Source organism: Rattus norvegicus, chromosome 7 (genome assembly GCF_036323735.1).
Source record: "Rattus norvegicus strain BN/NHsdMcwi chromosome 7, GRCr8, whole genome shotgun sequence".
Taxonomy (NCBI): Eukaryota; Metazoa; Chordata; class Mammalia; order Rodentia; family Muridae; genus Rattus; species Rattus norvegicus.
The window spans coordinates 135,024,567-135,045,706 of record NC_086025.1 but is presented as its reverse complement, the minus strand read 5'-3'; the positions used below and the strand labels follow the sequence as shown (position 1 = coordinate 135,045,706).

Below are 21,140 nucleotides of genomic sequence, written 5' to 3'. Positions count from 1 at the left end.
TGTGTGTGTGTGTGTGTGTGTGTGTGTGTATGTGAGAGATACAGAGACACACACACACAGATAGACAGAGAGATAGACAGAGAGAGAGAGAGAGAGAGAGAGAGAGAGAGAGAGAGAGAGAGAGAGAGAGAGACTCTGATCGAAATATATTGTGATTTGAGGGGATGAGGGTACAGATCAGAGGTCAAGCATTCATTTACCAAGTATGGGCAAGGCCCTTGGTTCAGATCCCAGCACCATAAAACCCCTGAAACCATGCTATTCTGTTATTATTCTGTGGTGGGAGGTGGAACCTTGAGCCAAGAATTCAGGTAAACCAGTAGACAGGCAAGAAATAAGGCCCTCTCGCCTCAACTCAGAGCTCTGGAGACTAACTGATGGGCCTTGTGATGAGACACAAAACACCACTCTTATGGGAAGGTTTGTTTGTTGTGGCTTATATTTTTCTGTTTATGAGACAGTCCTTGCTATGTAACTCTGACAGGCCTAGGACTTGCTGTGTGGTTCCGGTTGGTCTCAGACTTGGTGGTCATCCTCCCGGTTCTGCTTCCTGATTGCTGGCATTCCAGATGTGGCACCACTACACCAGGCAAGTATTTACCACAGTGGCAGGGGATTCATATCATCCAGGGTTCCTGACTCCCCACTCTTGATCTGCTTTTCTCCATAGTACTTAACTTTCTAACATGCTATACAATTTATTTTATTTACCTTGTATTGTTCCTCTCTATCTGCTGGCACGCAAGCCCCAGGATAGCTATACATATATACAATGTATTTATATTTTTTTCAGCCCTGTATCCCTGGTGCACAGAGCTGTTCTTGGTGAATGGAAGTTGTGTGACATACCAAGTGGAGGGGCAGAACGGAAACCAAGATGGCGGCATCGTTTGTTTTCCTGGCATACTATGGGTGCCTGTAACTACAGACTGGAGAAAGGCTGGCCTACAGAGCTCTTTGGGAGGCTCAGGCAGGAGGGTCATGAGTTCAAGGATTGCTTGGGTTACAGGGTAAGTTCAAAAGCTAGCCTGGGTGACTTAGCAAGACCCTGTCTCAAACCAACATTGGAAACAAAACCAATCAAACAAACAAAAAGAATTGGTGGTATATCTCAGTGCTATAGCGTTTGCTTATCGTGCAGGAGGCTCTAGGTTCAATCCCCAGCAGAACTTTTTTGTCTGTTGTTTGTTTTGAGACACAGTCTCACTACGTAGACCAGGCTGGCCTAGAGCTCACAGAAATCTCTGCCTCTGCAGCACTGGGATTAAAGGCAAACCCCACTATACTCAGCTTGATACCTTCCTTCCTTCCTTTCTTCCTTCCTTCCTTCCTTCCTTCCTTCCTTCCTTCCTTCTTCCCTCCTTTCCTTCCTTCCTTTCTCCCTTCCTTCCTTTCTTCTTTCCTTCCTTCCTTCCTTCCTTCCTTTCTTCTTTCCTTCCTTCCTTCCTTCCTTCCTTCCTTTCTTTCTTCCTTCCTTTCTTCCTTCTTTCCTTCCTTCCTTCCTTCTTTCCTTCCTCCATTCTTTCCTTCCTCCTTTCCTTCCTTCCTTCCTTCTTTCCTTCCTTCCTTCCTTTCTTCTTTCCTTCTTTCCTTCCTTCCTTCTTTCCTTCTTTCCTTCCTTCCTTCCTTTTTAAATTTTCTTTCTTGTTTGCTTTTTTTTTTTTTTCTCTGTGTACCGGCTGTACTGGAAGTCTTTCTGTAGACCAGGCTGGCCTCAAACTCAGAGATCTGCCTGCCCCTGCCTCCCAAGTGCTGGGATTAAAAGCATGAGCCACTATAGCCCAGTTAACCCTCTACCTTTAAAATAAAATGTGTTTGTTTTAGCCGATTTGGAAGATGTTGACAGACACAGATTTGGACACAAGTCTCCAGCTTTGGTTACTCCCCACACCAAATTTTTCCCTCAGATGCAACCATTAATTCCAGCTTCTTGTGAATCCTCCAGGAGACCTTTACGTAACCATAGGAATTATCTAGCTAAATTTTTTTGTTTTGCCCAAGGGGCGTCATGTGATACACACTGCTTGTGGTTGTCAGTACTGTTGACTAGTTTATTATCTGGGCTGGATGGAATGGAACACCTACAGCTCGGGACAGGGGACTCCACATTATCATCTTGGGATGGATCATCTTCCCTTTCAGTGTAGGGACCACATGGGCTGCCCTGCAGGCAGTTGCCTTTCCCTGCTGGGGAATGAGGAAAATTTGGGCTTCTACTGCAGGATGATGCTCAATCAGAATAGACACAGCTTGACCTGCAGCAGGAAAGAATACCGTGGTGCAGACTCTAGGGACAACATGGCCTGCCAGTTAGTGTCACCAAGGGAGATTTTCAAATATTTCCCCTGAGCCCTGGAGCCTCACCCTTGAACGACTGAGTTAGAATCTCTGAATTTGAGGACTCAAGCGTCAGTCACATCTGTGTAAGGCTTCCTGAATGAGCCTGGCCAGCTAGCCGTGAAGTCAAAGTATACCAACCAAGTGTTGTAGCACACAATCTTAGCAGTGAGGAAGCAGAAACTGGAGGGCCACAGCAAATCTAAGGCCAGGTAGGGCTACATAAAGAGAACACACACACACACACACACACACACACACACAGAGAGAGAGACAGAGACAGAGACAGAGACAGAGACAGACAGACAGACACTCCACTCACACAACAGCAAAACCCAGCCAACCAACAAATCAAAACAGAACCAAAATCAAGTTAGACACACTCTAGAAAGAACCCAGAGATGTGAACTCACTCCTGCTTCAAGTTCCTATCTCTGCAGATTCAGACAGGTCACGTGGTGTCTGTGGACCTCAGTGTCCAACTCTGACCCAGAGCCAGTAATAGCTGCTGGCTCGAATACCTCATAGGATTGCAATGAGGATCAACTGGGTAAGAGCCCTGGGAACTGCAAAGCCCCATCTACACGGGAAGGGATAATCAGTCAGGTGCCTCAGCTCCGGTTTCCTGGGTCAGCTTGATTCAGCTTGATTCAGCTGCAGCCGCCACTCGGGCCCTGCCAGGGACTTTCTGTTTTGGCTTTGGGCAGGTTTGGCATCCCGCTTTGAGAAAACACATTCAATGCCATACTTGCATATTTGGAAGACAGTGACGGGGACAAGGAAACCATCTCAATCATCCTTCCCATACAAATCTCAGGAAGTATAGCCCGGCCATCTCTCCCCTCCGGTCTGTCTCCTGCAGACACCCGCTAGGGTGGGTAGATAAAGTAGTGGCTTGAGGAAATGGATCAATGGGATCCATGGAATGAATACAGTTGATTGCTGTATTCATTCAGGGGAGGTGGGTGTGAACAGTATGAATCAGCTCTCCTTGCTCTCCAGCAGAATGTTTTCTCTGAAAGTCAGATGTTAGGGGCCCTTCCCACAGAAACCTCCAGTTCACTTCTTGTGTAACTCGGACCTTGCTCAGAAAGGGCAGAGTGGCCCTGATCTGCCCACTGAACATCCTCCCCCTGACTCTCTGGGCCTGCATGGTGTATAGCTGCGCTGCGTGCCGATCTAGTGCTGTCCTCTGGGTCTCAGGAAGCAAAGGCCTCAAGTGAAGTGACCTTTACTTTCCCACTCTGGAAACCCTAAACAGACTGCTCTTCTCAGGCAAACACTTTCCTGACTGAATTGAGATTATTTCTCTCCCTCTCTCCTGACACTCCACTTCCAAGACTCCTTGCCTGCCTCTCCTCAGCCTGTACCACTAACCCCCACCCTACCCTGGTGACATGCTGCGCAATCCGTTTTCTTATCTTTTTTTTTTTCCTTTTCTTTCTTTCAGAGCTGGGGACCAAACCCAGGGCCTTGCGCTTGCTAGGTAAGTGCTCTACCACTTAGCTAAATCCCCAACCCCTTCTTATCATCTTTAGAGGCTTTTATTCCTTCCCATCACCATAATGTAATTTCCATGGCCATAAGGATTCTTGTCTGTCTGTCTGTCTGTCTGTCTGTCTGTCTGTCTATCTGTCTGTCTCCCTGTCTGTCTTCCCAAGCACCAAGCAGAGTGGTTGGTTCAGGGCATAGAAACCTCCTTGTCTTTGGTCTTAAGCTTTGAGTTTTCTGAGAGAAAGCTAGCAGGCATTTTATTCAGTGTATACAGTGAAGGTTAGCAGAGGGCCTGGTCCAACGTAAGTCCTTTCTATGTCTGTTTATATGGTGCCGTTTCTACTAACTTACTCCGCAGACAAGGTTAGGGAGTGCAAAAGTACACATGGGCCTTAGCTGCAGCCTTTTGCTAAATCAAGACTGCTGGAGACCAAGACTTCTCTAGGAACTAGAGCATTTGGGTTAAGTAACTTTGTATCCATGCTATAGCTATATGCAGCTGTTCAAAGGAGTGAGACAAGGCTTTACTTTGTAACCATATTGGCCCCGAACTCAGGGTAATCCTCTCACTTTAGCCTCCAGAGGACTGGGATTACAGACTTGAGCCACCACACGCCCTATTCCAAGATACATTGTTAAGAGAAGGATGTGGAATTGAAGCAATTAAGGTGCAGAATTTATAGGATAACCCTGCATCTATAAAAGCAAAATAAAATATTTGTATATGCTTGTCCTGAAGAAATGTTCAACTGGGGTAAAGTACTTTGGGGGAGCCGAGATATGTTTTCAATTTTATTTCCCTCTTTCCTTTTGGACAATATGTTAACTTGTATAATTCTTTAAACTAAGAAAGATACATCATCCTCCCAATTGAAACAGATTGTTATTTTTATTTTTAAATCATTATTTATTAGAAGTAGTGGTAGAGACAGGATCTCTCTATGTAGCATTGACAATCATGAACTGGCTATGTAGACCAGGCTGGTCTCAAACTCACAGAGATCCTTCTGAAAGCACTATTGCATACCACCGTGCCTCACCAGGTTGCTATTTTAGACATGTGTTGTTTCCATTGCTTGGTCCTACAGCTCTAATACAAAGCCCAGAATGGTGCCATGGGGCTCCTATTTTTCCCTGCATGGTGCCCACCCTGGTGCCTGCCCTGGGCTCTACCACGTATATTGCTTTCTCATGTTCTGTACTCATGTCTCCTCACTTCTGGCCACACCTCCAGCTCTCAGAAAAGTGTTGTCTCCACTGAGTGCCAGAGCAGGGCCCAGGGGAGCACAGGTTTCTGGGTAATGAGTGTGGGATGGGGTTTGGGAATCTTTGGGTGGGAAGCTTTGGGATTTAGGCAAAGGAAAAAGTAGAGTTTTCTCTGGACTCTGCTGGAGACTTATATGCTTTTTTCCCCTTCTTTTCAGAGAGGGTGCTTTAGGCCTAGCCTGGCTTTTAACTCATTATGTTCCTGCTTCTGTTTCCTAGGTGCTGGGATTATAGGTCTTGCCAACATGTCTGGCTTCTCTGAGTCCCTTCCTAGGCTCCCTTTTGAGACAAGTTCTCATCTAGCTTAGGCTGACTTCAAGTTTGCTATGTAGCAGATGATAACCTTGAATTCCTGATCCTCTTGCCGCTACTAAGCTCTGGTATTTTAGATACGCACAACCACACCCAGCTCTTGTTTTAGCGGGACACTGGCATGTGATGCAGGCTGCCCTGGAATTTGCTATATAGCCCAGGCTGGCCTTGAACTCAAGTTCCTCCAGCCTCAACCTAAATCACGTGTGCACACCATCATGCCTGGCTTCTTCACCAGGTCTCTTGAATGGGTGGCTCCAGTTTTATTACACTTTCACCTCTACCTCGGAGAGGTCATATCTCCTACTTTGTCTTCTTTTAGATGTTTCAAGAGCCCAGGCTTTTCCTCTCCCAAAGGCCAATCTGTGTGAAACCCTAGGTCAAGAGACTTCTGCCTAAGGTGCATGTGCACAAGCAGGAAGACTGCCAAGGAAGACACAAAGTGATATCCAGTGGATTCTAAACTTTTATTGGTCCCTCAGTCCCCAAGGGGTTCCCTTCTTCTGAGCCTTAGTGCCTCAGAACTCTGGTATCATTGGTCTCGGACACCACTTTGCCATCCACGACCTTACGGGTAGTTGTCCTCTGGACAGTTTGCATGGAGTTGCTGGAGTCCAGGGCGTCGTTGAGACTGTAACAGATGACCTTAGTTATAAACAGCCCAGAGGAGAGGGGAGACAGAGAATGTGGAAGAAGGGTTCCCTGATCCTTCTTTACTTCCAAATTCTTCTCAGCCATTTCTTCTAGAAAACTCAGTGCCATCCCAAAGACAGCCAGGGGCAATACTTAATCATTCTTTTCTCATGGGAGGGAACCTGTAACTCACTCACTTGAGGCCACTGGTTAGTGGTTACCAACAAACAGAGCTCGGGACTTCCCAAAGCTTCAAGAGTGGAGAAAAGCCCCTTGCTTGTATGATTAACAGGGTGCCACTCACCTGAAATCGTCCCCATCCTCCAGCAAGCGGCGGTAGGTGGCAATCTCCGCCTCAAGCTTGACCTTGATGTTCAACAGGGCTTCGTATTCCTGGGTCTGGCGCTGTCCTTCTGCCCGAGTTTGTGCCAGCTCTGATTCCAGATGCAGAAGGACCCCATTGAGTTGCTCCATCTGCACCCTGTATCTGGCCTCCACTTCCCCGAGGTTGTTCTCCAAGTTGATGTTCTGCACACAGAGATAGGAGGGTGAGTCCCTAGTCCTAGCCTGCTCAACCCTTCATTCTCTGAAAGGGTCTTCATGCCTCTTGTCTATCAAATGCTAGGCTACAGTGTGGGAGTAATAGGAAAATCAAATCGAAGTGACTCATCTTAGGGAATCTCTTGATTGGGTTAGGGGTGTGGAGGAGGCTTAGAGATGAGACAGTTGGGGCTGAGGCCAAGTATCATAGGTTTGGGCCCAGCAGAACTGCAGCAGGCAACTGGAGGGCACTCACCTGGTTTTTCATCGAGTCCAGGTCAATCTCCAAGGTCTGGAGGGTGCGTCTCAGCTCCAAGAGTGTGGTCTCAGCGTCCCTGATTTCGGCAGACTTGGTGGTGACTACCGTGGTACTCTCTTCAATCTGAAGGATGAGGAGGGTCAGTCAGGACCTGCCGTCCTTGGCACCTCCCTCTCACACAGGGGCAGACAGCCTTCCTAGTTTGTACCTGCTGAGACCAGTACTTGTCCAGTTCCTCACGGTTCTTCTGAGCCAGCTGTTCATACTGGGCACGGATGTCCGCCATGATCTTGCTGAGGTCCTGAGATTTGGGAGCATCCACTTCCACAGTCAACCCAGAACTGGCAATCTGAGCTTCCAGGCCTTGGACTTCCTAAAGAAGGCAGACACAAGGTGGGATGGGCACTTAAGGTCAGCCTTTCATTATTGATGGTGTTTTCTAGAAGGTGATGTTGAGTGCGGAGGCAGAAGAGAACAGGAAAGAAACTCTTGGCGGGCCTAGATCTGGGCTTCTGCTCCAGCTAGGCAAGAATGCAGCCTTAACCAGCCCCTTACAGGCGATCTCCTCTCCTCATTTTAGCTGCTTCTTCCTTTCACATGTCTTACCTTAAGCTTCTTCCAGAAGGCCCGCAGCTCCGCCATCAACGCCAGTTCCTGAGGCTGGCAGTCCCCACCTTTGTCTCCAATTCAGGGTCTTACTCACACAATCTCTGTTTTACTCTATCTAGTAAGACAGGCTGTGTGTTGAACTTAATTCTCCTGCCTCAGCTTTCCAAGCGGTAGGGCTTCACAAGCCAGGCCCTAACCTACCCTGACCTAACAGCACAACTTGGGTGAGCCATAGAACATATATGAGCCAATGGCTCTGCTCTGAATCAAAACCGCCTAGGCTGCTGTTTCCGTGTAAGGCTGCTTTGGGGGCAGCGTGGGCCACGTAGCCTTCGCCCTTAACTCCCAGGCCTGGTCGGTGGCCCCCCACTTACCTCCTCATGATTCTTCTTCATGAACAGCAGCTCCTCCTTGAGCGCTTCGATTTCTGTCTCCAGCTGCAACCTCGTGATGTTGGTGTCATCCACCACCTTGCGGAGTCCATGAATGTCACTCTCCACAGACTGGCGCATGGCCAGTTCCGTCTCATACCTGAGGGGGTGGAGGTGATCAGCGGGCCCCACCTGGTCTAGAACCTTCTCAACCAGTGCCACCTTCATAGAGTAGCCTCGTGCCCACCATAAACCGGTCATGGAGTCAGGTATCATTCCCTCAGCTCTACTCTTGGCTGTGGACTGTGTGCTTAAACTGGGGTGCCCAGGTGAATAGCTAACTCAGTAGTAGTCAATGGACCCTAACCCGGATAAGCCTCCGAAAGGAAGGAACCCCACTCTAACACAGTTCCAGGAGTAGGCCATTCTTAGCCCCAGCCCCAGCCCCAGCCCCAGCCCCAGCCCCAGCCTTACTTGACTCTAAAGTCATCAGCGGCAAGACGGGCATTGTCGATCTGCAGGACGATGCGGGCATTGTCCACAGAATTCGCAAAGATCTGGGTGGATTACAGTGGAGAGAGTCGCTCTGGGAGTTCCGGGTCAAATGAGGGTGTGTGTGTGTAGGAGCGGAGGGTGGGAAAACAGGTCTTATGTTTCAGATGAATCTATCCCACTCCCAGGAACAGCCAGAGGGCCAGTGCTTCTATCTTCCCTCTCCCTTCCTGAACTCCTTGCCCCTCTGCCTGGAGCCTGTACTATCTGGATTGCTTACAAAAGAGCAGCTTCCAACAAGACTTCTCTGATCTTCTTTTCCTGGCATCTTCTCCAGGTGCACCTGCTAAACCCCTGTCCTGGGACGCCCCCCCTACCGCCCCGCTGGCCCCTCCTACAGGTAGGCTCCTGTTTACTCCTAGATGACTCAGCCTTAGCTACATCCGCTTAACCCTCTAACTGTCCCCACTGAAAAAGAAGTGAGTGTCTGGGTTCGTTTTATGACCTTTTTTTTTTTTTTGCGATGCTTTTGATCCTGTTCCCTTCCCACTACACTGCTTTGGGGAAGCCGGCTCCCTTGTGGAGCCACTACGCTTGGAATTCCCACAGGTTGTGGGTGGGGAATCCAGAGTATTCCTAACTCGGTCCCATGTAGTAGGGGTGTGTGGTGAATGGGGAATGAGTGGAGGGAGTCAATCGCCCACACCCTATTCAAGTTTGGGGGTGTGGGAGCATTGGACGGACAGAACAATCGGGAGCTACTGCTCCCTTCCCCCTTCAGGCCCCTTACCTGAGCCCTCAGATCTTCGATGGTCTTGAAGTAGTGGCCCCAGTCTCTGACGCCCTGGGGACCCCTTTTCTCCAGATATTCCCGGATTTTGCTCTCTAGTCTCCTGTTCTCGGTTTCCAGGTTCTTCACCTTGTCTAGGTAGCTGGCCAGGCGGTCGTTCAGGTCTTGCATGGTCTCCTTCTCAGTCTGGACCCCACCCATTCCCGCCAGGCCTGCGGACCCCACGGAGCCACCCCAGACAGAGCGGGACACGGATATCCGGGACCCTGAGCCCCCAGCACCTGCATAGACGCTGGCTGCGCTGCTGGCAGGCCGGACCCGCTGGCTGGGAGTCCGCACAGAGCCCAGGGACCGGTAGTTGGTGGAGAAGGTGGTGGAGCGGGTGGTGAAGCTCATCTTGTCTGGAGAGGAGAACGAAGCGAGAGACCAGGATTGGAGTTCCGCTGCGGTGGGTGGCAGTCCTCGACCTGTTGTTATATCGGCAAGGGAGGAGGTGGGACCTCCCCAACAGGCCCCGCCCCCGCCACCGGAGCCGCGGGCGCCAAGAACGGGATTCCTGTGACCTACCGGGTCGCAGCCCTTCTTGGCTTCTGCACATACCTGCCACCGTCACCGACACAGGGAGGGGGTGACTAATGGGTGCACAAAGGATAGCAGGTAGTGTTAGCCCTTGAGTGTCTGTTTTCAGGGCAGGAAATGGCGTTTTTTAATATCTTTTTTACATAGATAGAAGAGGGATCCATTAGGGTGAAGATTTTGTGGTGTGTTCCTTGCTTAAGTCTGGGGGCAATCGTGGAACCCCAGGAATTCTGGGGAAAGAAAATTGGGAGCTCAAGAAGAGGAAGAGAAACACGAACCTGAGCGCAGGTCTCTTGGTCCTCCCCCCAACCACCTCGCTCCAGTCCCAAGACACTGCTGTGGCTCCATAGGGAACCATGGAAATACATATTTTCAAACGCGTGGGGACACAGGTCCTCACTCAACTCACTCCCAGGAGGCTTTAGCGGGACCTTTGTGATTATGCAGAAGAGGCATCCCATATCCGGACACCTACCATTTTCTTTCTTCCCTCACCCTTCTCTTTTTGAGACAGGGTCTCAAGTAGCTCAGGCTGGCCTTGAACTTTCCATGTGGCAGAGGATGGGGATCAACTCCTGGTCATTCCGTCCCACTTTTGAAGTGCTGGGGTCCCAGGCATGAGACATCCATCACTTTCAGCCTACAGGGTGCTGAAGATCAAACCCAAGGCCTCATAGCTGAGAACTTGGTCAGCCCAAGAGCACATAGATTTAACCAGTATTTGCTAGATACCTTCTAGTAGCCATGAGAACAGCAAGGGTGAGAAATCACTGTCCCTCCTATCCATTGTGTCTGGACAGGTTGGGGTCTGAGTCGCTAGACCAGATATCAGAAACGCCCTACTAAGTTTGAACCATATTGCCTGCCCCTCCATCCGGATTTCTGTTGCTCCCTTGAATCTGCCTCCTTTTTCTGCTCCCTGAGTCTTCTTTCCTTCCTGGCCAGTTTTTATAATGCTCTCTGTCTTTCTGGCTTATCCCCTGGGGAAAAGAGACACCCCACTCCCCCCGCCCCCCCCAGCTGGACGACCACTCCTGCTGAATGAAGAGGGAGAAACCCCCCCGAGGTTGGAGTTGGTCAGCAGGAGGAGCCCGTTTTTCAGGCAGGACTCAGTGTTTGTGATACCTGTGGCCATGCTCTTTGCTCTGGATTGGACTTATTGATCCTTATCGAGCGGCCAGCTGAAACGACTCTGTGTACATGCACATAGAAGAGTAAAACCAGGAGAGAAAAGGGGCCTTAGGAAGAGCCCAGGTCAGTAGATCAGGCAAGAGAGGAAGACGGGGCTGATGCGTGCTGGGTGTGAATGAATGGTTTGAAGCCTGCTTCCTTCCGGACGGACGGGAAAACCTCAGAGACTCCGTGGGACTTGGCTGGGGAGGTTGGGTGTTGCCAGAGACAGCCAGGCAAATGGAATGCAAAGTAACAAACATACAAAAGCCCACTGGCTTTGCATGAAAGTTCCTAGGGAGGGGGGGTGTCAGGAGATCCTGACCAGTTCAAAGGCTGTCAATTTTACAAACCCCACCCCCCCACAATCCCACAATTGCTCTATTTTATAGAACTGTGCAATGAAGTGTACCAATTAAATGTTCTGCGGACACTTTTTTTAATATTATTTTTTATTATTTTTTTAATTTTAAGTTTTACATTATCCATCTTGGGTACTTTGCTGGTTGGGTGACCTCAGAAAGTCACTAAACTGAACTTCCATTTTGTTTTTCACTTCTATGGGTAGGAGAAAAAAAAAACCCACGTGTCTAGTCCTCTGGAAGGCGGTGCGCGGGGATGTTAGTACAGCACTCATTCCTGAAGAATAGGAATTACTGTTGCCGAATGAGGCCTCCTCCATCAGGAGGACATGGGGAGGAGGCTTCTAGTCACGTCTGACCACGGTGGACTTTGAGTTCTTTCAGCAATGACTAGAAGACCCTAGAATTCTTCCCTAGGCCTCTGGGTAGATCCGGCTTGGATCTTGCCCCACCCCTGAAGCGCTGGCCCTTCTATGGCGGAGAGGTTTGCTGTAGGGCAGGAGAGCTGCAATATCTCCTTATCTAGCAGTTAACGTAGATGGTCGCATTCCTGACCTCTTGCGGCATCTGGGCAAATACCGACCTCCGGAGTCCAGTACCAGCTTACCCTTTTTCCCAGCAGTTCCAGATTTCTCTGGAATCAGGCCTTAAAGCTCGGCCTGGCAGTTTCTAACAGGGTTGGGAAGAGTAGCGTGAGGGAGGGAATAGTTTCGATCCAAAATCCCCTGGGCTGGGCCTCCGGGCTGTGGGTGGCCAGGTGGAGACAGGAATGGAGCAAGCAGTGAAGCCAGGCCAGAGAGAGGGAGGAGCGAGCGGTCAGCTCAGGAGCCCTCAGAACAAAGACTTGAAAAGAGAAGGTTGAACGGTGGGGTGAGGGATGGACTGGGCGAATGTCGGGGTTGGGGGAGAAGGTGGTCCCCTCCCGAAGGGCCCTTCATTCCCTTGACCCACGGAAGGGGAGGGAACCTGCACTGCAGGTTTAACTAGGAGAAAGCTCGGCGGTGACTGTGGAATGGGCTGCGGCTGCTCTCCCTCCTCCCGTGCTCCCCCCCCCCCTCATTCTCCTACTAGGGGCTACATCCAAGCTATGCACAAAAGTAGATAGTGAGAGATTAGAGGATTAGAGGGGATTGTGAGGGTCTGGAGTCCGTTGGCCTCGAGATTGTTATCAGTCTGGCTATTTCCCTGCCCCCCACCCGTCCCCCTCCCGCTCCGAGGAGGTGGGGGTGGGAAGTATTCAGAAAGTCGTTCCAGGTCTGTGTGGAGGGTCTGTACCTGTTCCACCGTCTTTCTTGGAGCACACTGTGTGGTCCAGGTTGGCCCTGGAACTCCAGGGATCAGTCTCCCCATCCTTCAGGAGTGCGAGGAATGGCAGGGGTGTACCCTGTGATTATTTAACCTTTTCGAGACAGTTTTGAAATGTTGCCCAGGCTGTCTCTGAATGTATGATCCTCCGGAGAGCTGGGGTTACAGCCTGAGCCTCTCCTTGAAGGACTATGTGACTCAGGGTTGGAGAAAATGGGGGATGAGGTGAGAGTCGGGAGACGCAGACTCCCTCCGTGGGGGTTGACAGGGCTCCGAGACTCTGCGGTGGAACTCTGGGTAAAATGAGTTTGGTGGGGAATGGGCTTGGAGGGGCAGCTCAGTAAATGGTTTGGGTTTACACAGTTATTGGAAAGGGTGAGCTGAGCAGGTGGGGCACATTTTCAATCCCAGCACTTGGGAGGCAGAGGCAGGAGAATCAGACCTTCAAGTAGGGGATTTGAAGCCAGTCACAGTTACCTGGATGACTGGTCTGTAACTTGAAGTAGGCTCTAGAGAGTTGGGAAGATAGAGGAGAACTTGGAGGGAAGGGGAGGGGCATGTGCAGCTTCAGATGCTGCTGAGGAGGGAGTCTGTGGAGGTCTCCTCCCATTGGAAGTCCTAGGGCTGCAGGACATACTCCCTCAGAGTGGGAGGGTGGGGTGCAAGGATGCTTTCAGGATTATTCCCTCAGTTGTTCCTATCAGACGGCCCTTTCCCAGCACTAACAGAAGAGGAAAACTCTAAACTCCCACTCAGGAACACTCGTGCCTGCCAGGGTTCTCCAGGTGCTGAAGCTGGTACCTTAGAAACTCCATGCCTCCTGCTCTCCACTCCAGCCTCCTTCCTTAGGGTGGCTTTACCTGATCTCTTCTTCCTTCCCTTCCTGTTCTGTCTTCAGGTGCAGCCCCAATACCTTAGAGTCTGCCCAGAGGAGAACATTCATGGACCCTCTTTTGTTTTTTAGACAGGCTCTCTCTCTCTCTGTGCAGCTCTGGCCATCCTCACTATGTAGACCAGGCTGGCCTTGAACTCACGGAGATACACCTGCCCCTGCCTCCCGAGTGTGCCAGGATTAGAAACATGAACCAAGCAAACGACATGATCTTAAGCAAACAGCATTAGCTTTAGTTTCTTCAGCGGTAGCCATGCAGGGCTAAGGGGTGTGGTGCAAAGAATGAGTCTACAGGAAAGAGGGTGAAACAGAGCAGTAGTGTGGCCAAGAATGTGTTCTGAAAACCACGCAGCCAAACTCCGGGTGATCGATACCTTTTCTCTTCCTGCCTTTCGACTTGGCAGGCAGTGAGTGCCTAGAGAGATCACCTTTTAAGTACCTGGAAAACAAAGGCTGGAGGTTAGAGAAGCAGGATGCAAACTTGGAAAAAGGCAGTGCCTACCCTTTGTGTCTTTGGTAGGGGGTGGGGGTGGGGTGTCCTGAAACCTTCCACAACACCATGCAGGGTCCTCTCCGGAATCACTGGCTGAGGGGATTTAGGTAGGACTTGAGTGTGAAGGGAAGGAAAAAAAGTGAGCGAGGCTGTCCAGTGAGAAGGCTCAGCCAGTTGAGGCGCTCGCTGCTGAGCCTCAACTTGCACAAGGCCTTGGGTTCTATCCCTGGAATCACAATGGAACAAACCCCCAGACTGTTGAGAAGGACACAGGGAGGGCACCGTCTCCTTGGAGGTGGCAGGGCGAAGGGCACCGTCCCCTCAGTGGTGGCAGGGTGAGTGGGTGGGAGGTTTCCCTAGAGAGCATGGCAATACACAGCAAGCCTGCTCATGTGTTTTATAAAAAAAGAAAAAGCCAGGTTGGGGATTTAGCTCAGTGGTAGAGCACTTGCCTAGCAAGCACAAGGCCCTGGGTTCGGTCCCCAGCTCCAAAAAAAAAAAAAGAAGAAGAAAAAAAAGCGGGGAAGGGGGTGTGGGCCCCTGCTGAGGTATCCCTTCCCCATGAGGTACCAGCTACTCGATGAAATAGTATAGAATAGAGCTTATTCAGGGCATTGGGGAGGGGAGTTGAAGGGGTATAGAGACAGAGAAAGGGAGAAAGAGACAGAGAGAGACAGAGAGAGAGAGGAAGAGAGGGGGAAGGAGAGGGAGGGGGAGTGGGAGGGGGAGGGGAGAGGGAGGGAGAAGAGTAGAGGCCAGTCATGAACAAGTGAAGAGAGAGGAGGGGAAGGGAATGGGGAGAGAAGGGACAGAGGGGGAAGAGGGTAAGAAAGCAGGAGAACAAGAGAGTGGCGGGGGTGGGGAGCAAGCAGCCCCTTTTATAATTAGTCAGCCTCCCTGGCTATTGCCAGGTAACTGTGGGGGCAGAGCCTAGAGGGAATGCCAGCAGCTTGGCCATTAAAGAAGGCAGAAGACTGATTCTTTACAATTCCATGGTGAGAAGACCAAAGGCAGTAGAAGTTGATAGCAGCAATCACTGAGTCCAGAGAAGAGTCTTGAGGAAGTGACATTCAAACCGAAATGTGAGCAGCGACTGCACTAGCAGGTGGCAGAGCTGGGACTCATAGGTAACCTGCCATGTTCCTGCCTCTCCTCCAGAGGGAAGAGTGAGAGAGGTGCATGAAAGGCAACCAGAAGGCCTTAGTGAGAAGCTGGTGAAGAGAGTGGAGTTCTAGATGTCTGAGGTTGACATGAAAGTGACATCAGTTGTGTGAAAAACAAGGGAAGGAACCAGGCACAGTGGTGCTTGTCTCTCATACCAGCACTCAGGAGGTAGAGGCAGGTGAATTTTCTGTGTGTTCAAGGCCAGCCTGGTCTACAGAGTGAGTTCTAGGACAGCCAGGCCTACTCAGTGAGAATCTGATTAAACACAAAAACAAACAAACAAATAAGTAAAATAAAAGGAAAAGCAAGAGAAGGCTGAGCATGGTGACTCATTTTTATAATTTTAGCACTGGGGTGGGTTCACGAGTCCAAGGCCAGCCTCAGCTACATAGCAAGTTTGAGACTAGCCTAGATTACAGGAGACTGTTGAAAAACAAAACAGAACCAAGTGAAGGAGCTAGAGAGATGGCTCAGTGGGTGAGAGTAGTAACCGCTCTTTCAGGGGACCCAGGTTCAATTCCCAGCACCCACTTAGCAGCTCACAACTGTCTGTGGCTCCCGTTGCAGGGGATCTGACATCTTCATGGAAACATACATGCAGGTGAAACACTAACACACATAAAAATATACGAATAAGTAGATCATTGAAAAAAAAAACAACATCAAGTCAAAACAACCACAAAAAGCAGCTCCGGTATGGAAAGTTGGAGGGGAAATGGGGGAGGTGGATTTCCGGAGGAATCTGGGTCTAAACAAAGATGAATGAAGCTCATAGAAGGGACACTGTTATGTAGCCCAGGCTGTCCCCTTTCAGCCTCCAAGTGCTGGGACCACCGGTGTGCATTCATCAGGCTTGGCTTAAACACTGCTCATGAGCCATCTTCCAATCTACTTCTCCTCCTCCTCCTCCTCTCCCTCCTCCTCCTCCCCCTCATCCTTCTCTTCCTCCTCCTCTTCCTCCTCCTCTTTCTCCTCCTCCTCCTCCTCTTTCTCCTCCCCCTCGTCCTTCTCTTCCTCCTCTTCCCCCTCATCCTTCTCTTCCTCCTCCTCTTCCCCCTCTTCCTTCTCTTCCTCCTCCTCCCCCTCTTCCTTCTCTTCCTCCTCTTCCCCCTCTTCCTTCTCTTCCTCCTCTTCCCCCTCTTCCTTCTCTTCCTCCTCCTCCCCCTCTTCCTTCTCTTCCTCCTCCTCCCCCTCGTCCTTCTCTTCCTCCTCCTCTTCCTCCTCTTCCTCCTTCTCCTCCTCCTCCCCCTCATCCTTCTCTTCCTCCTCCTCTTCCTCCTCCTCCTCCCCCTCATCCTTCTCTTCCGCCTCCTCTTCCTCCTCCCCCTCATCCTTCTCTTCCTCCTCCTCTTCCTCCTCCCCCTCATCCTTCTCTTCCTCCTCTTCCCCCTCTTCCTTCTCTTCCTCTTCCTCCTCCCCCTCATCCTCCTCTTCCTCCTCCTCTTCCCCCTCTTCCTTCTCTTCCTCCTCCTCCCCCTCTTCCTTCTCTTCCTCCTCTTCCCCCTCTTCCTTCTCTTCCTCCTCTTCCCCCTCTTCCTTCTCTTCCTCCTCCTCCCCCTCGTCCTTCTCTTCCTCCTCCTCTTCCTCCTCCTCCTCCCCCTCATCTTCAATATATATTATGATTTACAATGTCTTTTTCTTTTTCTCTTTCTTTCTTCCTTGTTTGTTTTGTTTTGTTCTCAAGATAGGGTCTGACTATGTAGCCCGAGCTGTCGTGGAACTCAAAGTTCCCTGTCTGTGCTTCCCGTTGGGATTAAAAGTGCAACACAGGGGTTGGGGATTTAGCTCAGTGGTAGAGTGCTTGCCTAGCAAGCGCAAGGCCCTGGATTCAGTCCTCAGCTCCGGAAAAAAAAAAAGTGTGCAGCACTATGCCTGGCTTCTTTCTTCACGTCCCGCCCCCCTCTCTCTTTTTCTCGCTTGCTCTGTCTCTGTCCCTCATGTGTGCACATGTGTGTCTCTGTGTGTACGTGTATCTGTGTGTGTATTCATGTGTGTGTGTCTGTGTGTGTACATTTGTGTGTGTGTGTGTCTGTGTGTCTCTGGGTGTATATTTGTGTGTGTGTCTGTGTGTCTCTGGGTGTACATTTGTGTGTGTGTGTGTCTGTCTGTGTGTACATGCATGTCTGTGTATGTGCATGTGTTTTCGTGTGTTGCTGGGCACATTCTACAGAGCACCTATGGAGTCCGAGGACAGCTTTCAAGAGTCAGTTCTCTCCCTTCACCATGTGGGTCATGGGGGATTAAACCAGACATCAGGCTGGAGGCAAGCACCATTGCCATTGGTCTGTCTTGCTAGCCCGGCCCAACTGTCTCTTAACAGCTTCTTTTAATGAGATGTTCCTAATGTCTTGTTGTTGCTTTGGTTTTTGAGACAAGGCTGGCCTTGGATTTGCTGGGGAGCTAAGGATGATCTTGAACTTCTAATCCTCCTCCCTCCACTTCTACAACCACCCAAGCAATATATACCTCTTCAAGCAACAGCAGCCCATGGTGAGCATGTGTGGTGTGCCATCAGGCGCAGCACTTCACAGAAATCACATGGCTTAGTCTCAACTAGTTCAGTGTGGCAGGCTCTTGTGTCTGAGCTTCAGGCAATGCCAGGCTTCTGGCTTTGGAGGCGGGAGATGCTGCCTGCCAGGCAGGGATTAATGGAGGTGGCCCTCAGCTAGCGTTACTTAGCTGTTCAGTTTGGAACCTGTTTAGTTAGGGTTTCTGTTGCTATGATGAAACAGCAGGACCAAAAGCAACTTGTGAAGGAAGGGATTTCTCTCTTTCTTTCTTTCTTTCTTTCTTTCTTTCTTTCTTTCCTTCTTCCTTCCTTCCTTTCTTCCTTCCTTCCTTCCTTTCTTTCTTTCTTTCTTTCTTTCTTTTATTCTTCATCATCATCTTTTTTATTAGATATTTTATGTATTTATATTTCAAATGTTATCCCCTTTCTCCCACTCTCCCAATCCCCTCCCCTCCTCCTGCTTCTATGAAGACGCTCCCACTCCTACCCACCCACTCCACCTCAACACCCTGGCATTCCCCTACACCGGGGAAATGAGCCTTCACAGGGCCAAGGACTTCTCCCCATATGGTGCCACACAATGCCATCCTCTGTTACCTATGTGCCTGGAGCCATGAGTCCCTCCATGTGTACAGAAGGAATTTCTTTTATCTTAAACTCCCACATTACAGTCCATCATCAAAGGAAGTCGGAGCAGAAACTCAAAGCAGGAACCTGGAGGCAGGAACTGAAGCAGAAGCCATGGAGGAATGAATGGTCTTTACTCGATTGCTCCTCATGGCTTGCTCAGCCTGCTCTCTTGAATGATCTAGGGCCACCAACCCTGGGATGGCACCAACCACAGTGGGTGGGACTTTTCCACATCAATCATTGCTCATGAAAATACCCTACAGACTTGCCTACAGGCCAATCTTATAGCGACATTTTCTCCATTAAGATTTTTTTCTTCGGAGTTGGGGATTTGGCTCAGTGGTAGAGCGCCTGCCTAGCAAGCACAAGGCCCTGGGTTCGGTCCCCAGCTCCAAAAAAAAAAAAAAGATTTTTTTTTCTTCCTGGATATATTTGAGTTTTTGTCAGGTAGACAAAACTACCCACCACAATACCTGCAGATTTGAGGTGAGATATCAGGTGACCACTGAGACATAGATGAGCAGCTGCCATGAATGTTCCGAGATGTTGGCCACCCAGGAAATTAACCAGAAGAAAAGAGATGGAGGCAGATTCAAATAGCCTCCGTGGGGGAGCTTCCTGTGTCACTAGCTGTTAGCACTGCGTGTCAGAGTTCCAAAGGGCACATCACCCAGCAACCACATGGTGGCTCACGATCATCTGTAATAGAATCTGATGCCCTCCTCTGGTATGTCTGGAGACAGCTACAGTGTACTCATATACATTAAATAAATAAATCTTAAAAAAAAAATGACAGTTGGATCCAGGCGGTGGTGGCACATGCCTTTAATCTTAGCACTCAGGAGGCAGATGCAGGAGAATTTCTGAGTTTGAGGCCAGCCTGGTCTAGAAAGCAAGTTCCATGACAGCCAGGATGACACAGAGAAACCCTGTCTCAAAAACAAAATGAAACAACAGAATGACGGTTGGGGCTGGAGAGATGGCTCCGAGGTTAAGAGCACTGGCGGTCATTCCAGAGGACCCAGGTTCAGTTCCTGGCTTCCACGTAGTGGCTCATAACCATCAATTCTAGTTCCAGGAGATCTGACACCTTCTTGTGGACCTCAGTGACACCAGGCCTGCTGCACATGCACAATGCAGGTCAAACACTCACGCATTTAAAATAAAAAATAAAATTTTAGAAAAAGACTTGATGGTGGCAGTCATGGGGGACCCAATTGGACAAAAAAGCTCATGATTTGGTAACAGGAAAAAGCAGTTTAGATTCTGGTCCTTCCTACCAGCCAAGAAGCTCCCTCTTCTTTAGCCAGCAGGCTCCCTACTCTGCCGTTAGGGCAGTTCCTCATTCCTTCTTCCCTCTGACACAGAAGTCCGGAAGGCCTCTTATCATAGGCAGGCAGCATCTGTCTCTGGTCTCAATTGAGAAAGCACAGGACAAGGCTTGAGAAGGGATACAATGTTTCTATAAAATATGTGGCCCCTCCTCACTTCTGGGCTGCCCTCCACTTGGCCACAAGGGGGTGCTGGGTTAGAGCGGGCCTCGGTGGCACACATGTGGCAGGCTGGCAGCAGAGCCTTGGGGCTGGGTAATGGCCCCACCCCTTGTTCAAGACCTTTGCTCCCAGCCCTCACTGCTCTTGCCCTAGTTGCCATGGCAACCTTTAGTTTTGATAAACAGAGTCGTCCTCATGCTGTCCAGGTAACTGACACCTAAGTGTCTCCTCGGGGATAGGCTGGAATTTCAAGCGTCCAGCCCCTAAACCTTCAGGGGAGGCCAAAGGAGGGTGAATCATTGATTGTATTTCAGACCCTTACCTTTTTTGGTCTTGCCCTGCTGCCCCTCACCCTACCTATGTCCTCCTAGAGTTGGGAAGGGCTGGGACTCACTTGAGGGGGAGGCATTAGCACAGGTAGTGTGTGGGGTGTGTGTGTGTGTTGGGGGGATGGTTGGTTTTTGCCCTGCTACCCAGGGACTTAGGTGCCGTCCTCAGTATAGCATTGATTATTTCCTCACGATTCCCCACATTCTTGGATCCAGATTGAGGGCAAGAAGGTGAGGAGGAAAGCGGAGGACAGGACCCGTCTGGGTGGAACTGGCTCCCACAAACGCTCTGCTGAGCAGAACATGGCAGTGTCCTGAGGAAGGTCCTCCGGTTTGCAGTGTGAGAGATGTAAGCGTAGAACCCCAGGCCCTGCTCAAACCCTGACCATGCTTTTCATGGCACGACTTGCCTCTCAAAGTCCTGGATTCCTCACAAGAAAATAAAGATAATAATAATAATACTGAACTCCCAAGGTCATTGTGAGGATCCGATGGGACAAATGAAGAAAAATGTCCACAGTCCACACGTGGACTGGAGTTACAATCAGGGTGCTTGGCTATGCCCTCAGAGAGGGAAATCCAGTCCAGGGATGTGGCTGAGGCCCGTTGGGAGGGTCTCAGGTGACTTATTTCTGGATGCCGTGGGGAGGAGGGCTGCCATATTGTGTTCATTCAGCAAATGTTTGCTGAATGCTGGGTGTGTGAGGCTGGCAGGGAGAGTCAGGCTTCAGCAGCAGGTGCAGGTGGCCAAGAGGCACAGGAGAGGGAGGGCACAGCCCTGGGAGGCGGGCTCAGCGTGGCAGCCAGTGCCAGGTGGGCAAGTCTCAGCCTCAGGGGACAGATGAGAGCTATGACCTTTATTCAGAAGGTGATGGAAGCTAGGCTTGGGAATGGCAGGATCAAAGCGGTGTTTGTAGAAGATTGGCCTGCCGTGTGCTGGCAGAGGACTACTCTGATCGGATGAGTGGGGGAGGAGACGGGAACATTTCCTTTACCAGGCAAGGGAAAGTGTGGTTGCCAGAGGTCAGTGATGTCATCGATACCACCTGCAGAGGGGCCGATTTGCACGTCTCCCTGACAGGTCTCGCTTGCCTGCGAGGAGGGAGGGAGC

General features: G+C 50.3%; 1 protein-coding gene and 1 long non-coding RNA gene across 2 annotated transcripts; both read right to left on the bottom strand.

The window, feature by feature from the left end:
- Positions 1-5,862: 5,862 nt before the first annotated feature.
- On the bottom strand, positions 5,863-9,539 carry Krt18 (keratin 18). The gene is made up of 7 exons (NM_053976.1): positions 9,104-9,539; positions 8,296-8,378; positions 7,825-7,981; positions 7,050-7,214; positions 6,839-6,964; positions 6,347-6,570; positions 5,863-6,040 (listed from the first exon to the last, which is right to left on the bottom strand). Exons 1-7 carry the CDS (start codon positions 9,497-9,499, stop codon positions 5,920-5,922), a joined length of 1,272 nt encoding a protein of 423 aa, NP_446428.1. The 5' UTR covers positions 9,500-9,539; the 3' UTR covers positions 5,863-5,919.
- Positions 9,540-13,623: 4,084 nt separating this feature from the next.
- LOC134479612 (uncharacterized) lies at positions 13,624-19,780 on the bottom strand. The gene is made up of 2 exons (XR_010053155.1): positions 18,681-19,780; positions 13,624-13,850 (listed from the first exon to the last, which is right to left on the bottom strand). It is a non-coding gene; the product is annotated as an uncharacterized LOC134479612 (long non-coding RNA).
- Between the last annotated feature and the right edge of the window lie 1,360 nt (positions 19,781-21,140).

Bases quoted from the DNA above. Each gene is read 5' to 3' on its own strand.
- Krt18 (NM_053976.1), bottom strand. From the start codon at position 9,499: ATGAGCTTCACCACCCGCTCCACCACCTTCTCCACCAACTACCGGTCC. The intron at 8,379-9,103 runs GTAAGGGGCCTG...TAATCCACCCAG, and splicing joins TCGAAGATCTGAGGGCTCAG to ATCTTTGCGAATTCTGTGGA. The intron at 6,965-7,049 runs GTACAAACTAGG...CTCATCCTTCAG, and splicing joins ACAAGTACTGGTCTCAGCAG to ATTGAAGAGAGTACCACGGT.